This window comes from Chiloscyllium punctatum, chromosome 20 (genome assembly GCF_047496795.1).
Source record: "Chiloscyllium punctatum isolate Juve2018m chromosome 20, sChiPun1.3, whole genome shotgun sequence".
NCBI lineage: Eukaryota > Metazoa > Chordata > Chondrichthyes > Orectolobiformes > Hemiscylliidae > Chiloscyllium > Chiloscyllium punctatum.
In genome coordinates this window covers 63,638,476-63,656,096 of record NC_092758.1, presented here as the reverse complement: position 1 = coordinate 63,656,096, position 17,621 = coordinate 63,638,476, and the positions used below count along the sequence as shown (strand labels likewise).

Below are 17,621 nucleotides of genomic sequence, written 5' to 3'. Positions count from 1 at the left end.
GGTTTAGAGGGATAAGGGCCAAGTACTGGGAAGTCAAACTATATCAGATTGGGATGTCTGGTCGGCACAGATGAGTTGGACCAAAGGGCTTGTTTCCTTGTTGTATAACTCTATGTTGGTAAGGTGGCAGGCTCAACATTTGTTACCTATCACAGAATGCCTTTGAACTGATTGGATTGCTTGGTCCACCTGACTGTGGATCTGGAGTCATATGTAAGCTAGACTGTTTAGAATGATCAATTTCCTTCCTTTCCCAGAGGATGTTAGTGAACTAGATGGGTTTTATGCGTACTGTTAAGTTCCACCAGCTACTGTTGTATGCTAGTGTAAAGGTCTGGAAGGGTTACTACTTTAATACAACCCATAGTAATGATGTCAGGCAAATAGGTTGATAGGTAGTTTGGTAAAATATAGGATCTTAAAGGAGTAGAATATATCATTACGTTTTCCTCGTTGCTTCAATAATGTTACAGTAACTTGTGCAAAATTGCTATCATGCAATAAACGGAATCTTGTTTCAGACAAGTGTCTTTATTAGTCTACCTAGTGATTTTCCTGTATCATACCAGACTGAGCAGAACTCGTAGGTCTACCCTTAAAGAGTATTGAAGCTGCAAATCTACTAGGGAACTCACACATGATGAGGGTTCTTTTTACAGCACCTACCAGGGTGGGATTTGAACCACACAGCATGAACCTGGACCTCTGGATTAATAACAGAGGGTGGGGTGCTGGAAAAGCACAGCAGGTCAGGCAGCATCCAAGGAGCAGGAGAACTGATGTTTCTGACATAAGCCCTTCTAATGAAGGGCTTATGCCCGAAACGTTTATTCTCTTGCTCCTCGGATACTGCCTGACCTGCTGTGCTTTTCCAGCACCACACTCTCGACTCTGAGCTTCAGCATCTGTACTTTCTCCTCTGAATTAAAAGTCAGTTGCATTTCCCCAAGGATCCTGAGAGGAATGCTTAGTTTGCTACCTTCTAATGTCAAAGGAACTAAGGGTTAGGGCACATGATATAACCAGAAAGCTGAATTACTATGAAGAATGTTCCTGTTTAGATCCTAGACTTACCGCAAATTATCAAGGTATTGTTCAAATAAGGCATTCTTTGGTCCAGTGAAGATCCCTAATTAGAATTGTCTACAAAGCTGAATCTCTGAGAAGGCATCTAAACATTTCAAAATGTAAAAAACTCAACTATTTTCAGCCTTTGCAGGATAAAATCTCTCTAAACTATGCAATAGGTCATTGTTTCATATTTGATTCATTCCAGACCTATTACAATGATTTTCTCTCATCCATTCAATCGTCCAATCTCTCTCAAAGGCTTTCTCATTCTTCTTCTTAGAAATGCATTCACTGGACATTACTTAGAATTCTATCATTCTTCTTCAGTTCTCTGCTCAAAGGCAGAGCTGATTCCTAGTATTATGATCGCCACCATGAGTATGGTGCAAAGACAGGTCCCACACCCACTGCAGCTGGAAAATGGCTCGGGTTTATACTGCATGCTAGTGAGCATAGGGATGACGGCTAAAGTTAAGTTTTGAAAAACCCCAAGTTTGTGGAGACTAAAGCATGACAAGATTAATGAAGAATGTGTTGGAAAGGGGCGGAAGTAAAGAAAAACAAGATGGAGCAAGAAAAAGAATGTAAAAGCAACAGTTAGTTATTAGGGTGAGGAATGAAGTAAGTGGCCAGGGACCTGTAGGAGCTCTAAAAACCAGGGTACCCAGGAGTGGCATGAGAAAAACCCTTATGGAACAGAGTCTTGGAAATCTTAAGTCCAAAATCATTTCTTTCTTCACAAGCATGCTAGATTTTCACCTCATATTAATCCAAAAAGCTAAGCATACATATCTAAACATTCCTGGACAAAAATTAAATATTGGAAATTTCCATACATTGAGCTAGGTTTCTGAGATCTTTCAAAGCTCAGCATGTTTGTGCAATGTAATTGGTCAGACAGATCAATGCATCACAGACCTACTTACCAGCTTACAATAGTGAGTGACATTGCAAGGTGATCTTAGACAGTGCAGTGTTTGGAATGCAGTTGTAGGTCTTGGTGTCTCCACACTGTGGAAGGGAATAATTAAAAATTCTTGCACTTACCTGTTGTCTAAAATATAGAATTACCTTTGAAGTGTGTGTTTGAAAGTGAGTAGACAATAAGCAAGGACATGGCTTAATGATGAACACTGGAGATAAGATGCTGGAGAATTACTGTTATCAATTTACCTTCACCTCAAGAAATTCAGATATGGAAAGGTAATGTGTAGCTGAGCTAGGTTGGCCAAGGGTTTCCAGGTTTGACACTTGCTCTCTAGCAAGTTCACTGACCTCAGTCTGACATGCTTGCAGGAATGCCCTAAAGAATCAAGGAGACTAAATGTCAACTTATTTTTTTCTGCTGTTGATTACCATCCAAAGTTATAAAGGATATCCATAATTTTGGCAAGAAATCAGGGCAGGCCTTGAATACATACAGAAGTTCCATTGAATGGCTTCCTCTGTTGTACATACTGTTACCTTTCTTGAGTTTAGAGAATGAGTGACTCATGTTTTGAGTGTTTTGCTTCACAAGAGTTCTGATGAAGGGCCATACCCAAGTGTTAATTTTTTTCTGCCTATCCTTTAGTGGGATGGACCTGCTGTGCACTTACAACATTTTCTTCTTTCGTTCTTTCAAAGATCAAGGAGCTCATGTTTGGTGCAGTCGGCATCAAGGACAATGACATCTATGTCAATGACATTTTCAGTACATTATACATTTTATGACATAAGTATCATGTAATTGCCTCATAATGCTGCCCACAGGAATATAAAAATATGGTTAATAAATCATTAGGGTGTGACTATTCCATATGTATAAATGTCAGGCTGCCTGGTCACCATATTCACTGGCTTCCAATTTCAAACTCCCTTTGCGCCTGATTCCAGCTAGATTATCATGGCTTTCAGCGGCAAGTATGAAGTTGCAAGTCAAGAAAACTATGAAGAGTTTATGAAGGTCCTCAGTAAGTTACACTAATTAACGGTATTAGTTTAACTCAAATAATTGTTTGATAAAAGATACTGTTAGTTGTTCAACATGTTAATTTTACAAAGGATGGTCCCAATATGTTCATTGAATCAGACATCTCTGTAAAGTGCCTTAGGATGTAAGTTTAAAAGCAGTTTTGTAAACAGGGCATATATGCACGAATGTGAATGATGATTGGATGTTAACAGTTTTTTTTACTGGATGTGACAATGAATAAGGGATCTTGTGTAGTAAACATGGTACTGGAACAAAATTGTGACCCAGAGGTTGCTAGGGAGTGTTTTTTTTTTCTTTAAAAACCTCTTATGTAGTTTTAAATTCTTCTGGTTGGAAGTTGACAAGATTAATTCATCACTCGTTTTGTTACATATCACTGTCATTTCACCTGTGTTCTCAGATCAGCTTCACTTTTTGATTCAACAGAACAATTTCATTTTGGCAGAGACTGTAGCTAAAATCTACAGAATGAAGGTATTAGGCATTTACATTTTCAGAATCAGACAAACTTAAGGTTTTACTATGATTAGTCATTGGGATAAAACCTTGTCTCAGACATCTCCTTCACAGGAGGTGAAGCCTAAAGATTTCCTGCCTTTTCTCAGACCTGACATTATAGGAAATAGCCTTGTGTTTTTTATCCACACTGCCTCCAGAAAGTAAATCCTTCCATTGTTTCTTGTGATTAAAACAAGGATACTGCACCCAAAATGCAGTCTGACAAGAACTCAGCACAATTTGATCATAGCTCCCTCATAATTCTACTGTTTCAGATACTGTGGTTCAACAGTGTATTAGTTTTGTGTTGACTGCATCTCTGCATTGGTTACAGATTTTCAGTCAATTAAGGCTTCCAGATCTTCTGTGTGGGTTAATCTTCAACCATTTCAACACCATTCTTACAGTAGAATTTGTCACTCATCACTCCACCTTATATGCAGCACCTTGCACTTAACTGAAATAAGATTCATTTATTATTTGGACCTCTCATGCTGCTCCACTCAGTTGCAAATATAGCTAATTTGCATTGAGCTTCTAAATTCAGTTCTACAATGTAAATCAGAGTGAGTGTTAAACCTGAAGACATCAGAGGCGATACGTTTCCTCTCCCAGACATTCCTCATCTAAGCGATATCCATGATTTTGAGATGCCAGTGTTGGACTGGGGTGTACAAAGTTAAAAATTACACAATGCCACGTTATAGTCCAACAAGTTTAATTGGAAGCACTAGCTTCAGTTGACAACCACCTGATGAAGGAGCGGCGCTCCGAAAGCTCATGCTTCCAATTAAACCTGTTGGACTATAAGCTGGTGTTGTGTGAGCTATATCCATTGTTTTCTTAATAAGAATTCTTCCCCTTTTCTTGATCCTTGCATTATGTCAAGTGTTTGTTCATTTGTAACAAAACAGAAGACACAATCTGAATTAAGATTAGGAATAACAGCTTAGAAGTATTGGGTATTTGAACAATTCAAAGGAGCAACAGTATTTTGTAATAGGGAAAGACATGGTTAGATATGAAAAAGCTGGAGGTCAGCACAAACTTGATGTATTATTATTTACTCCCAGAGTATTCTGCTGATGTCATTGAAAAGGGAAGGAATGCCAAGGTCATTACAGAAGTGACCCAAAATGGAAATAATTTTACCTGGGTCCAAATTTATCCTGGAGGTAAAACCATGAAGAACGCATTTGAGATAGGCCAGGAATCAGAGATGGAAACTATGGATGGCAAGAAATTCAAGGTGAGATTCGAAAATGTGATATACAGGTAACATTAAGCCGGTTTCATTAACTACACACTCAGATAATATGAGCAAACAAAGCATTGTGAAACAATCTTTTTAAAAGTTATGATCACACCTAACATCAACCACCTGGGATAAGTAGGCTCAAGTGTTTGGGTTTCTAATATCCTCTGCTTGAACCCCTTGTTAATAAATCATATATTTGTAAGTTTATAATGAATAAGCTGACCTGAAATATTGAGCAGGAGGAGGAGAAACTAAAATCTGGCCCCAGCCCAAGGGGAGCTCCTCTTGATAACCTGCATGCTTTATTATCACATGAGGTTGTAATGAGCACTGCTGCAATCAAATATAATGGATCCACCCTGTCTTGGCTCATTCATTTGGATATGGTGGCAGAGGCTGTGGACAGTACCACTATAACAACTCAATACAACTCACCAGTCTACAGGAAGACAAAATCAACATAAAAGCAGCGCTTTGGATCTAATATTCATTGTTTGAGGGCTGCAGTGTGACATTTGCCCCGGATTGTTGCAAGATGGATTGTTTTCTTCACTGCTGCCTTGGAATGCATTTTTCTAACTTGGTAGCAAACAGTTTTGTATCTCTCATCTTAAGACAGCATTTTTGTGTGGTTTGAATTTTTGCAGCTCATGGCTTGAGCACACAGTTTAGTTTGTCTAAATAAACCAAGGTGGTGTCAATTTGTTTTAAGATTAGATATCAAAATCACAAATGTTTGGCTTAACACTGAATCCAGTGTTTTTGTAATTCAGGCAACAGTCAAAATGGAAGGGAATAAGATAGTTTGTGATTTTCCAAACTATCACCATACTTCAGAGATCGAAGGAGGAAATCTTGTGGAGGTCAGTGACTTTTCAATTACAAAGTAAACTCAATATAGCGCCTGAAAACTGATCATTTCCTGAATTTTTTCTTTTTTTTTGACAGACCTCTACATGCGGTGGTGTCACTTACAAGAGAATTAGCAAGAAGATCGCCTAAGACAGTAAACTCCAATTAAATTCCAGAGGAGTAACTTTCTTTTTTGTAATAAAGGCATGAATTTGTGTCCTATTGATGTTTTTCTTTCTTAACTGTACAATGTAGTTTAATTAAATACCATACGGCCAATTTATAGTTCCGCTCAGCTGTTTGCACTTTCTGCAGTTCTTTCCCAATTCCTGAGTATGATCACTGTTCCACTCACACAAGCTAATGGCACAAAGGGTGTCATCCCAGAACAGTTGTAACTTGCTGAATACTATTTGCTGGACCCTGTGAGGTAGACTCCAAAATCCTCTTCAGGACCCCTTTGCAACTTACAATGATGATTTACAGTGGGTTTTCTATTCTCACATTTTGTTGAGGGGGTGATTAAAGAGAAGTAAATGGTGTTGTTCCTCTGACACTATATCTCAATCTCTTTGAGTGACTTCAAAATGCCTTATGTTGGGCATGTGGGCACTCTTTAAAAATCTTAGATGTCTCCACCTGAAACCCTTTTCCTTGCATTGTACAGAATACCTTTGGCTTTTTCAAAGTGCCCTTAGTTAAAAGTTCAAGATATATGCATACAAGGGTCTAGTCAATTTTATAAATTAATATTTGGATTACACCGCAAATTGGTGTTTCAGAAATTTTTTTTTAAACATATACACTGAAGTTGCAAATTGCGAAAGGCATCTATTAAATCTCAACTGAAGTATCATACTGAGTGTGGCATCGTATTACAGGAAAGATGAGAATGCATTGGAAAGAGTACAGAAGTGATTTCCAAGAATAGTTTCAGGAATGAGAAACTTTAGTTACGAACATAGATTGAAGAAGTTGGGACTATTCTTCTTGGAGACAAGGCTGAGAAAACATTAAATTGAGGTTTCTAAAATCATTAATGGACTAGATAGAGTAGATAAGGAGAAGATGTTTCCAGCCAAAAAAGAACAAGACGACATAGATTTAAAGTGATGCACATGTGAGGTGAGTAATACACACAATGAGTAGATGGGGTATGGAATGCACTGACTGAAAATGTGGTGGATACAGATTCAACTGAAGCATTCAAGAGGTATTGAATTATTTTGGATAGAAATGGAGTACAGGCATATAGGTAAAAGGAAGGATATTGATACTAAGTAATAGTACCAATGCAGGCACGATGAGCCCAATTACCTCATTTACCAAGATGGAGAATGGGAAAAATTTGTGGCTGTGAGAGCTGATCCTATTTTGAGGTGTTTTCAGTACTGGACCTGATTTTCTCAAATTCTAAGAGCAGTAATTACTGTTTTATAAGCTGATGGACTCTTTTGTATCTTTGAGGGGAATGATCAAAACAATGGCACTTTAAAAAGGACGAAGGGAAACAAAGGCAGTGACCACATGGGAAGTGGTTCAAACAGAGAAAGAGACTGACACTGCTGTCTGACCCAGCAGTGAATCTACACATCTGCTGCCTATGCTATGTAGTTTCAAATATCCCTGGGCATTGGAGCACATTCTAAGAAAAATAAACAAACAGCAAAACTCTCTGGCCTTGAAGAAAAATCTGCATGTTGGAACTCTCAGCAGGGGAACAGTTAAGTGGTTAGTTTTGAAGCATAACCTTACTTGTTTTTAATAAATCTACAGTAGTGAGTAGTGTGGGTTCTTTTTGAATGTATGGCTTTTATTGAGATGTCTCTTGATTAAGCTTTAAAAATATAAAATCATAGGTATTAAGCTACTGTTTTTATAGCAATAAGACTATGCCATTTTCTGGGTCTGAAGATTGTTAAGGTACAAAGATAACCTTTTGTACAGTGGTGGGTTTCTCCTGTTGGATAGGGAGGGTTTCTAAGTTACTGATGATTATGTCTGCAGGAAGTGTGTTTGGTTACAAATTCTGTTGGATTGCATGAATTGGTTGGAGTGGCATTTAGAGACAATAAGGAATTTCCAGGAGCAAAGGGGAGTGATGGATGGTAGTTGCAGGGAAGGAGATAAAGATACAGTCAGGTAGATGGGTGACCTCCAGAAAAGGGGAGGGAGGCAGTAGTGAAGGAGTCCTCTGTGATTATTGTCGTCATCTCAAATATACCTTTTTGAAAAACAAAGTGGGTGATGGACTCAGGGGAATCTAACACTGACAGCCATGTTTCTGGTACTGAGATGAATAGAAAGGCAGGCAAGAGAGGAGAGGGGAGTGGGGTTTTTGATTAGGGATAATAGTGTGTTTGTACTTCAGGAGGATATTCCTGGGAATATATCCAGGGAGGTTATTTGGGTGAAACTGAGAAATTAGAAAGTGATGATAACCTTATTGGGATTGTACTACAGACACTCCAATAGTCAGCAGGAAATTGAGAATCAAATTTGTAAGGTGATCTCAGTTAACTGTAAAATTAATAGGTAGTTACAGTAGGGGATTTTAACTAACCAAACATAGACTGGGTTGTGAAAGTGTTAGTGGCTTGGATGAAGAGGAATTTAAGTGTGTACAAGAAAATTTTCTTATGAAGTATGTGGATGCACCTACCAGAGGTGGTGTGAAACCCGTCCGACTCTTGGGAAATAAAGCAGGGGCAGGTAACTGAGGTGTCAACGGGGGATCATTTTGGGACCAGTAATAATTCATGGTGATGGAAAAGGATAGACCAGATCTAAAAATTGAAGTTCTAAATTGGATTCGGCCAATTTTGATGGTATTAGACAAGAACTTTCAAAAATTGATTGGGGCAGATGTTCACAGGTAAAGGGACAGCTGGAAAATGGGAAGGATATTAAACAAATATTTTGCATTAGTGTTTACTGTGGAGAAGGATATGGAAGATTGGGAAATAAATGGCAACATCTTGAAAAATGCCCATATTACAGAGGAAGAGATGCTGAATGTCCTAAAACACGAAAACATGGATAAATCCCTGGGACCTGATCAGGTGGACTCAAAAACTCTATGGGCAGCTAGGGAGTGATTGCTGGGCCCCATATTGAGATATTTGTATCAGCAATAGCCACAGGTGAAGTGTCATAAAACTGGAGGTTGCCTAACGTTTCGCCACTATTAACAAAGGTTGTAAGGAAAAGCCAGGTAATTATAGACCCATGGGCCTGACATCAGTGATGGGCAACTTGTTAGATGGGATCCTGAGGGACAGGATGTACATGTATTTGCAAAGGCAAGGATTGATTGGGGATAGTCAACATGGCTTTGGGCATGGGAAATTGTCTCACTAACCTAATTGAGTTTTTTGAAGTAACGAAGAGGTTTGATGAGGGCAGAGCGGCAAACGTGATCTATATGGACATCAGTAAGGTTCCCTGTCGACATGGTAGACAAAGTTAGATCACACATATTAGAGGGAGAACTCACTATTTGGATACAGAACTGGCTTGAAGGTAGAATAATGCAAAGGTGCTGGTGTTGGACTAGGATGGACAAAGTTGAAAATCACACAACACCAGATTACAGTCCAACAGGTTTATTTGGAAGTACTAGCTTTCAGAGCACTGCTTCTTCATCAGATAACTCGTGGGGCAGGATCATAAAACATAGAATTTATAGCAAAAGATCACAGTATCATGCAATTAAAACAACCAGTCTGATTCGAGATTGGGATACAGACAGACTCAAATCTCACATCTTTAATACACTTTCTGAGCTGACACCATTTTTTTTCAATAAAACTTTAAGTTATCTAGAGAATGTGACTTAAAAGTAGTTCTGGGATTTAGGATTAATGAACTGAAGCCTGCAACACATTCTAAAAGATGAGAGACTTAACAGCAATCTCAGTTTATTCAATATATCATATCAGTTGCATGACACTATGACCTTTTGCTAAAAATTCTGTGGTTTATGATCTTGCCCACTAGGATTACTATGGTAAGGCCTGCAATGATCAGACTGCCTTACAAGTTGAGACAGGCTAGGCCTCTATCCTTTTGAGCTCAGAGGAGTTACAGGTGACTCAACTAAGACATAAGATGATCCTGAGAGGAATTGACCAGGTGAATATCAAGGGCATGTTTCACTTTGTGATGAATTTAAAACCAAGGGTTTACATTTTAAAAAACAGAGGGACATGCATTTAAAGCAAAGATGATGAAACTTTTTTTCTCTCAGGAGTCTTTGGAATTCCATTTCTCCAAAGGCATTGGATACAGAATCTTTATATAATTATAAAGCAGGGGTTGATCGATTCTTGATTACCAAGAGGATGAATGATTGTAGGGCTTATGTATGAATGTAGAGATGAGGTTAAAATCAGATCAGCCACGATCTTATTGAATGGTGCTGCAGACTTAAATAGCCTACCATGTTCCTTGTTCATATCATGTCATTATCCCCAGTTTTGCAATCAGTGGTAAAGCATGGTAGCTGGACACTGATCTGAAAGAAAGCTTTCCACAAAGACCTAGCAAATTCTGTGTATGGTTTCCCCTTACCCAATGGTAGCTTAAATCCAATGCAAAGTCAAAATGGGACAGCTGTACTTGCATGCAGAAGCAGTGACATCAGCAAGTATCTAAATAGCTAATCACACACAGCAAACAAGGAAATTAAAAAGTATTTAAAATCCTTCATTTCAAATTTAAATGTTTAAATTGTGATTATAAATAGATTAAGATAGAAGATAAAACAAAGATTAAACATTTCTTAAATTCTATGCTTTCTTTTTTTTTATGATTAAGGAGAAAATGGATATTCCAAAAGTATAAAATTTGTTTTTTTGATCCAGTGAGTATGTTCAGCATTAATTACATTGTATTCCATTAAAAATGCAATAACAGCTCACTCAAAAGGCATGATTTTTCAAGGATTGTAAAATAAGACTAAAAGTATGAGAGCAAATGTGTTCATCCAATTCAATTGATTTCCATTGGTTAGTCTGTGGAATTGGTGTGGGGAACTAATTCAGCAAACACTCATTGTGGAGGAATGCAATATTCCTGGAAGTAACATCCGAATTTTCACATTATTGCTCCATGCCTCCCCCATAACTGTTGACTCTCTTGTATATCAAAAGTCAGTTCGGCTCAGATTTAAACATTCAGTGACTCTGTCTTCATTGCTCCTGGTGTAGAGAATTCCAAAGATTAATGACCGAAGAACCTCCCCCTCATTACTGCCTTAAACAGGGGTCCCTTAGTTTGAAACTGTTCTCTAGTTGAGTTCCTACCCTCAAGGGGAATCATCCTCTAGCATCTACCCTGTCTAGCCCTCAGAATTTTATATGTTTCAAAAGATTGCCTCTTTCTTCTGCATTTCCAAGTGTATGGGCCCAACTAGGCTCATTTCATCCAAGGGATCAACCTTTCCAAACTGCCTCCAGTGCAAACTATACCTTCTTAAATAAGGAAGGCAAAACCTGTATGCAGTACTCGAGGTGTGCTCTCATCAATGCTCTATGGTTGTATCAAAAGTTACCTCCTTTTATATCTCAAACCCCTTTGCGATGAATGTCAATATTCCATTTGCCTGCTTAATCACTTCTGCCACTGAAGATGGACGGATGTAATATTTTCAACCCTGATTGTCTATATGCAAACAATATATCACAAAAAATCTGATGTTTGAATTTCAACTAAATTTGATACTTTGATGGAGTATGGAAAAACTGATTAGTGTCTGGTAAAGATCTGAACCAGATCCTGTTGTTTTTTTAAAGGATCCATTAACATTGTAATATGCAAACTTCTAAAACAAATGTTTCAGCCACGTTTTTATAGACCATCAAGGAGGGAATAGCCTCAAGGTACAGTGGGTTGGTTGGAATAACATTGAGGTACAGCAGAATGTTTGGTATGCCCTGTATTGAGTGCCCCTTCACTTGTTACTTCATGTAGCTGTGTGCTAATTATTTTGTAGTTCATGCATAGGAACATCTAGACAATTGTGTACTGTAGGCTCTCTCTATTTAAATAATGTTCTGCTTTTCTGGTCTTCCCACTAAAATGGAAAAATTCACACTTTTCCACATTATACCCAGTTTGCTAAATCCTTTCCCAAAAAACCTAATCTATCAATTTCCCTTTGCGGGCGTTTTGTGTGCTCCTCGCAAATTGCTTTCATACCTATCGTTAAATCAGCATAATAGTTTGCTAAAATATACTCTCTCTGATAAATTCACCAATAATAGATTGCAAATAGTTGAAGCACCAGTAATGATTGCTGTTAGCTGCAGTTCAACATTCTGAAATTTAGCCAAACTCTATTTTCTGATGGTAAACTATCCACACTAATATTAACATCAACACCATTAAATCTTATCTTTTTGTTGGTAATAACCCTTTTTGTTGAACCTTGTTGAATGTTTTTTGAAAATTTAAAACACTACAGCTGGTTCAATATGGAGAAAAAGCACATTTAATGTTTTGGGACCAGCGACACTTTCTCAGAACTCAACCATGTGAAGTTGAGTTACAAGACCCAAAAACCTTAACTCTGCTTCTTCCTCCACCGATTCCGCCAGATCTGCTGAGTATCTCCAGCAATTTCTGCTTTTGTTTCAAATTTCTAGCATCCACAGTTCTTTGTTTTAAATTGATTGCTCAGTCCTAGTGAGAGAATGATGAGGAGCCATCTCCTTGACACCCCGCAGTCCATGTGGTATAGATATATCCACAGCGATATTCAGGAGGGAGTTTCAGGACTTCGATCAAATGACAATGAAGGAACAGTCATATGGTTCCAAATTAGTGAGTGACTTTCAAGAGACATGGAGGGGGTGTTTCCATCCATTTGCTGCTATCGTTCTTTAAAGTGGCAGAGATGAGGTGTTTGGAAGATGTGACTAAGAGATTCTAGAGTTCATTCGACGCTTTGCTATAATTGATCAAGTTAAGCATAATGACTGAATGCAATAGAGTAATACTAATCTAGAGAAGAGAGAACAAAGCTAGAAAAGAACAGGAATCATCAACTGGTTATGCCCAGGATCAAAACTATTTGTGACACTATCGACAGATTTGAATGTAAATATGAAATGAGAAAACAGGAATGAATAGACTGGCATTTATTTAAAAAAAGTACACAGGTTTTTACATCAGTCAAATTTGTTTAAACTTCAATTAGCCAGACCTAAGATTTATTTAAATAAAATCGCTAGCAAAATTAGTGTTTCAGCAGGTATTTGACTCTTGCCTTACAGTTTGAAATTACATGGATATTTGGCATACTGTGCCTTTAAAGAGGTCCCTCTGAAACAGAACATCTCTGGACAGAATAAAATGAACTAACTTTGTATAACAGATTGGAACTCCAGTAATATTTTTGGTCACTAGTTATTCCACTTGGTTTCTCATGGTTTGACAGTATTGTCACACTTGCAACTTGTTTCACAATTCCTTCATATATTCACTAGAACGCATCTGACATTATCCTGTCGTGTTTAATACAAAGTGTATATCCCTACTTCTATTCAGTAAATTAGTTACTGGTTGCAGTATTTAATTAATAGGATGCATACACACCATCACACATAATACATCCTCAATAGTGTGCTCAGTCATTTCAAAATCTCAAAACAATGCCTGTATTTGAAAAACAGTGTCTCATTCCACCAGTCTGGTAAATTTTATGCATAAGATTCTAGCATCCTAAAATACCAGTCACGCTATGTGTCTTTTATCAAACTCCCCCACCACATTTCATTCAATGCACTTTTAAGAAAACCAATTCAAGACTTATCATAAGATGAAAGTCTAATTAGAAACTGGCTCGAAGCCCTAAAGTAATTAGACATTCATTTCTTAAATTTGTACAAGTAAACCTTTGATGCTATCTGACCAACAATTTATACTTATGAAACATTAAAAATGTAAAGATTTAGATTTAGAAGGCACTTTCAAACACACTCTACCACACTGTGTGAAATGTCTCTAGGGTAGTCACTCCTCAATAGACCTATCTTCTACCGAGATAGTTCAGTTAGGTTAAACAACTTCCAAAAAATTAAACAGACCAAGAACTTCAGGAAGATTGAGGTCAAAGCTTGATCAGAGGCTAAAAATGACCTGCTGGAGAGTTCATCCCAATGAATTACATTTACAAGTTTCTTTTTAAAAATAAATAATTTATCAACAGTTGAATTTTTGGACACATTAAAACTACCTCTTTTTTTTAAAAAAAAGTACAAGCTGCTGATTCAGCACACATTTGGTAAGACATGCAGTGATGTCATATAACATGACAGCATGCTGAATGAATACCAGCTGCCTTGAAAGATATTGTCAGCCAATGACTTGAAAACAAAAATCAGAGCTTGCCCTCTGGCTAACTACATGGATAGCACTGATCAGCCCTATACAGATAGCATTTCTACCAACTGCTGTGCAGTTTTAATGATAACTGATATAAAAATTGACTAATCTGTGCAATCCAAAGGTAAATGCAAAGTTGTTTCATCATTGGCAACAGTATTGGTCACATGCCAAACTGGAACAACTTAATTGGGAGTGGGACTTTCTAGTTTGATTGACACTGAAGCACTTACATAAACAGTGGTTTTTAACTCAAACTCCAAGTCATTAAACTATGTGATATTTGACTTTTTGCATTCACTTTCAAATTGTCCCCAAAAAAACTATGAAACATAAGTGAAAGTAGCTGTTGCTGAAATGGACTAGGACTACAGTTTGCTAGAACATGCCTTGACATCATACAGAAAAAATTCATTATATCCAACTAAACCATCATTGCACTAAGTCACTCTCCCCATGAACCTAAAACTTCCACTAAATTAAAAACAGAAAAAGCTAAAATGGTGAGGCTCTTAAACAAGTTTTCCATTCCTGTAATGTTTTTATAAAATCCACAATAAACCTTTCAGTTACAGGTTCAGAATTGTAACTAGACTTCCTTGCATGCAAATCACAAAGGGTATTTGCCTCATATTTTCCTCTCTCCATTATAGGAAATGTCAGCCCTGGTACTTTGCTCAAGGGTAATTCGCCATGAATGTACCTCGACAGGTGTAACTTGGCAATTCAGAGAAATGATCCCAGCCAAGTTCAACTCAGTCTATGCATAAACAAATTTGCAGCGGATAATGGGAAAGTGAGAGAGGATGAGAGATTAGATGAATTCCCTTTCCCAAATTCAGAACCCTTAGGTCATTTGTGGTAACTTTTTTGTCTGCATCCCCACAGTGATTGGTGAGGCAAAGTAACGAGTTGCTTCAATTAGCAGTTTTAGCTTAAATATGAGCTCTTAAAAATTCAAAGTTAACTACAGTGAAAATGAAAGCTATATACTGTCAAGATTTTAATGATGGTTATAAATTGTTACTTTTTTAGATCGGACTTTTATAGTTTAAATACGTTTGCATGAATTTACTTTGTTGATTTCAAATAAAGCCCATGCAAATAAATTTAACAAAAAACCAAAATAATATGCATTTTACAGAAAGCAATTAAGCCTCTTTGGATCCCTCTGTCTCAAATTTTAAAAAATTAGAATGTAAATAAGCTCTGCAGTGCTCTTAATACTGCTTATTGTCATCTTCAATACTGTGAAGGTGAAACTTAGGTCATATATAAGGAGAACCCAAGTATCCTGAGGTAATTGCCTTGTATTTAAGCTGATCAACAAAAGCAGCAAGAGGTATTTATCATTTTGTCCCTTCTGTGAAATCTCAAGAGGCCTTAAAAAGCTTTTAATCATTGAGGAATTTACCCTTTCATGTGCATTCAGGACTCATGCCTAATTTTGTTTGGTTGTGCCAGCTTCTTAGTTTCACTGTTGATAGAACCAAGCAGAGTTCTTTTGTTCTCATACTAAGCAGCCAGTGTTGAAAATAAAATAAGGTTTAAACATTTGTTCTAAGTTACTAAACTATCCCCTAAATAGCGGTTTCTAAACTTAGAATTATCAGTAGGTTACCTCTGCTGAAGGACAGTGATATTCCTTGAACCAGTGAGTGCATCTCTCATATCACATGCCCTCCATCTCAAAATGAAAAAGTATTAATTCACAAATGCAACAGGCAATCATTGTCTAGGATGGTTACAGTTACTACCGTGAACAGCTGCAATCTTAACATAAAAAGTCAATTGCTGCAACATTGCCTTGCCAATTATGCAAATGAAATGGAAATACAGTGCCATAAACAGTTTAAAGTGAAGGTACAGCTAAGACACAAACCATATTGCACTCTGAAATGTCTCTCAATACTGCCTGGGTAAAATACCAGAAAATCCAGGCAGCCTGTGTTAAATTAACACAAGTGGGGCTAACAGCATTGTCTTCAAGTAACAAAAAGTGCCCCCATAGCTTTCAAGTAAACAATATAAAAATATCACAGTAATAACAGCCCTTTGTGAGAGTTAAGGCAGCAGCTTTAAGATTCTCTTCAAAAAAGTAACGCTTGCTTATCCAAATCTATCAAAATATTTTCATATGGCTTCCTGACATCCCATTGGACTATTTAGTCTCAAAAATGTTCACAGAGAATACCAACATTGAGGCATTCTCAGTTGAAAATACTTAGCATATTTCCAGAAAAATTGTAACAAGGAAAGCTGCACAGTAAATGTATATTTTGCATATCCAAAATTAAGAGTTAAATCCGTCTAGCACATTGCATGTTTCCTGTCAGAGTGTTTCAAACATTGAAAGTAGATGGTATTTACCAGTTCAGGAGGATAGTAGAAAAAGCATTATTAGAATTACTGTCATCTATCAAAACAGCCAGTTGAGTATGTGTGATGTCCAGTTAAAAAATTACCCCCATAGGCCACGGTGATGCAGTGTCTTGGCTCCGTAGTTATGGCAACCTGCATAGCAATGGGTCCCTGAACAGGCAGGGCCCTTACTGTGGGCTGTAGGCTGGTTTGGAAACCTGGGTATGACTGTAGTGTATAACTGTTGCTGGTACTTCCTGAGACAATGGCAGCTCGACGACCCTGCACATTGCTCCTATGGCTCTGAACTGAAGCCTGAGGTTGCAATGGCGAATGGAACTGCACAAGCTGTGTTGAGTTCTGGGTGAAATGTTGATATTGACCTTGCTGGAACAAGAGCTGCGGTGAGGACTGGTGTTGATGGTGCTGTTGCACTGTTGCTTGTTGCTGTAGACCTGATGGTTGTCCTTTGGTTTTGTTGGCTTCTTTGACATCATTATCATGGGCACTAAATATAAAAGACACATTAAAAGTACCTGAGGTGAGGTATGTTCTTGAAGTTCCACCACCTGTCATGAAGACACCCACAACAATGCCGAGTTTCATTTAAATTTGTGTGTTTAAATAGCTTTATTACAGCAAAGGCTTTTGCTAGTTTAATAGCAACAAAATACTGTGGATGCTGGAAACCTGAAACAGACACAGAATATTGGAGAAACTTAGCAGATCTGATAGCATCTGTGAAGAGAAACAGATAATGTTTCACATCCTTCTTCAGAACCCTGACTCAAATCAACAGACAGAAAATGGAAACAACAGGCTGGAGGCCTGTGACCAGTGGAGTGCCACAAGGATCGGTGCTGGATCCACTACTTTTCATCATTTACATAAATGATTGGATGTGAGCATAACAGATATAGTTAGTAAATTCAGAGATGACACCAAAATTGGAGGTGTAGTGGACAGTGAAGAACGTTTCCTCAGATTACGACGGGATCATGACCAGATGGGCCAATGGGCTGAGGAGTAGCAGATGGACTTTAATTTAGATAAATGCGAGGTGCTGCATTTTGGGAAAGCAAATTTTAGGAGGACTTCTAAACTTTAATGGTAAGGTCTGGGAGTGTTGTTAAACAAAGAGACCTTGGAGTGCAGGTTCATAGCTCCTTGAAAGTAAAGTCGCAGGTAGATACTATAGTGAAGGCGGCATTTTGTATG

At 37.8% G+C, this 17,621-nt stretch overlaps 2 protein-coding genes across 2 annotated transcripts in view; one reads left to right on the top strand and one right to left on the bottom strand.

Moving 5' to 3' along the window:
* The first annotated feature begins 2,931 nt into the window (after positions 1-2,931).
* Positions 2,932-5,949, top strand: fabp6 (fatty acid binding protein 6, ileal (gastrotropin)). The gene is made up of 4 exons (XM_072590200.1): positions 2,932-3,023; positions 4,618-4,793; positions 5,576-5,665; positions 5,751-5,949. Exons 1-4 carry the CDS (start codon positions 2,957-2,959, stop codon positions 5,802-5,804), a joined length of 387 nt encoding a protein of 128 aa, XP_072446301.1. The 5' UTR covers positions 2,932-2,956; the 3' UTR covers positions 5,805-5,949.
* A 6,832-nt stretch (positions 5,950-12,781) lies between these two features.
* ccnjl (cyclin J-like) overlaps positions 12,782-17,621 on the bottom strand; it is a 94,069-nt gene continuing 89,229 nt past the window's right edge. Inside the window, exon 5 of the mRNA XM_072591029.1 lies at positions 12,782-16,911. Coding sequence (XP_072447130.1) covers positions 16,455-16,911 — 457 coding nt within the window. The 3' untranslated portion in view covers positions 12,782-16,454. The remainder of the gene's footprint in view (positions 16,912-17,621) is intronic.

Excerpts from the sequence above, each read along its gene's own strand:
- fabp6 (XM_072590200.1), top strand. The coding sequence starts at position 2,957 with ATGGCTTTCAGCGGCAAGTATGAAGTTGCAAGTCAAGAAAACTATGAA. Across the intron at positions 4,794-5,575 it reads TGGATGGCAAGAAATTCAAG|GCAACAGTCAAAATGGAAGG; the intron begins GTGAGATTCGAA and ends TTTGTAATTCAG. Across the intron at positions 5,666-5,750 it reads AAGGAGGAAATCTTGTGGAG|ACCTCTACATGCGGTGGTGT; the intron begins GTCAGTGACTTT and ends TTTTTTTGACAG.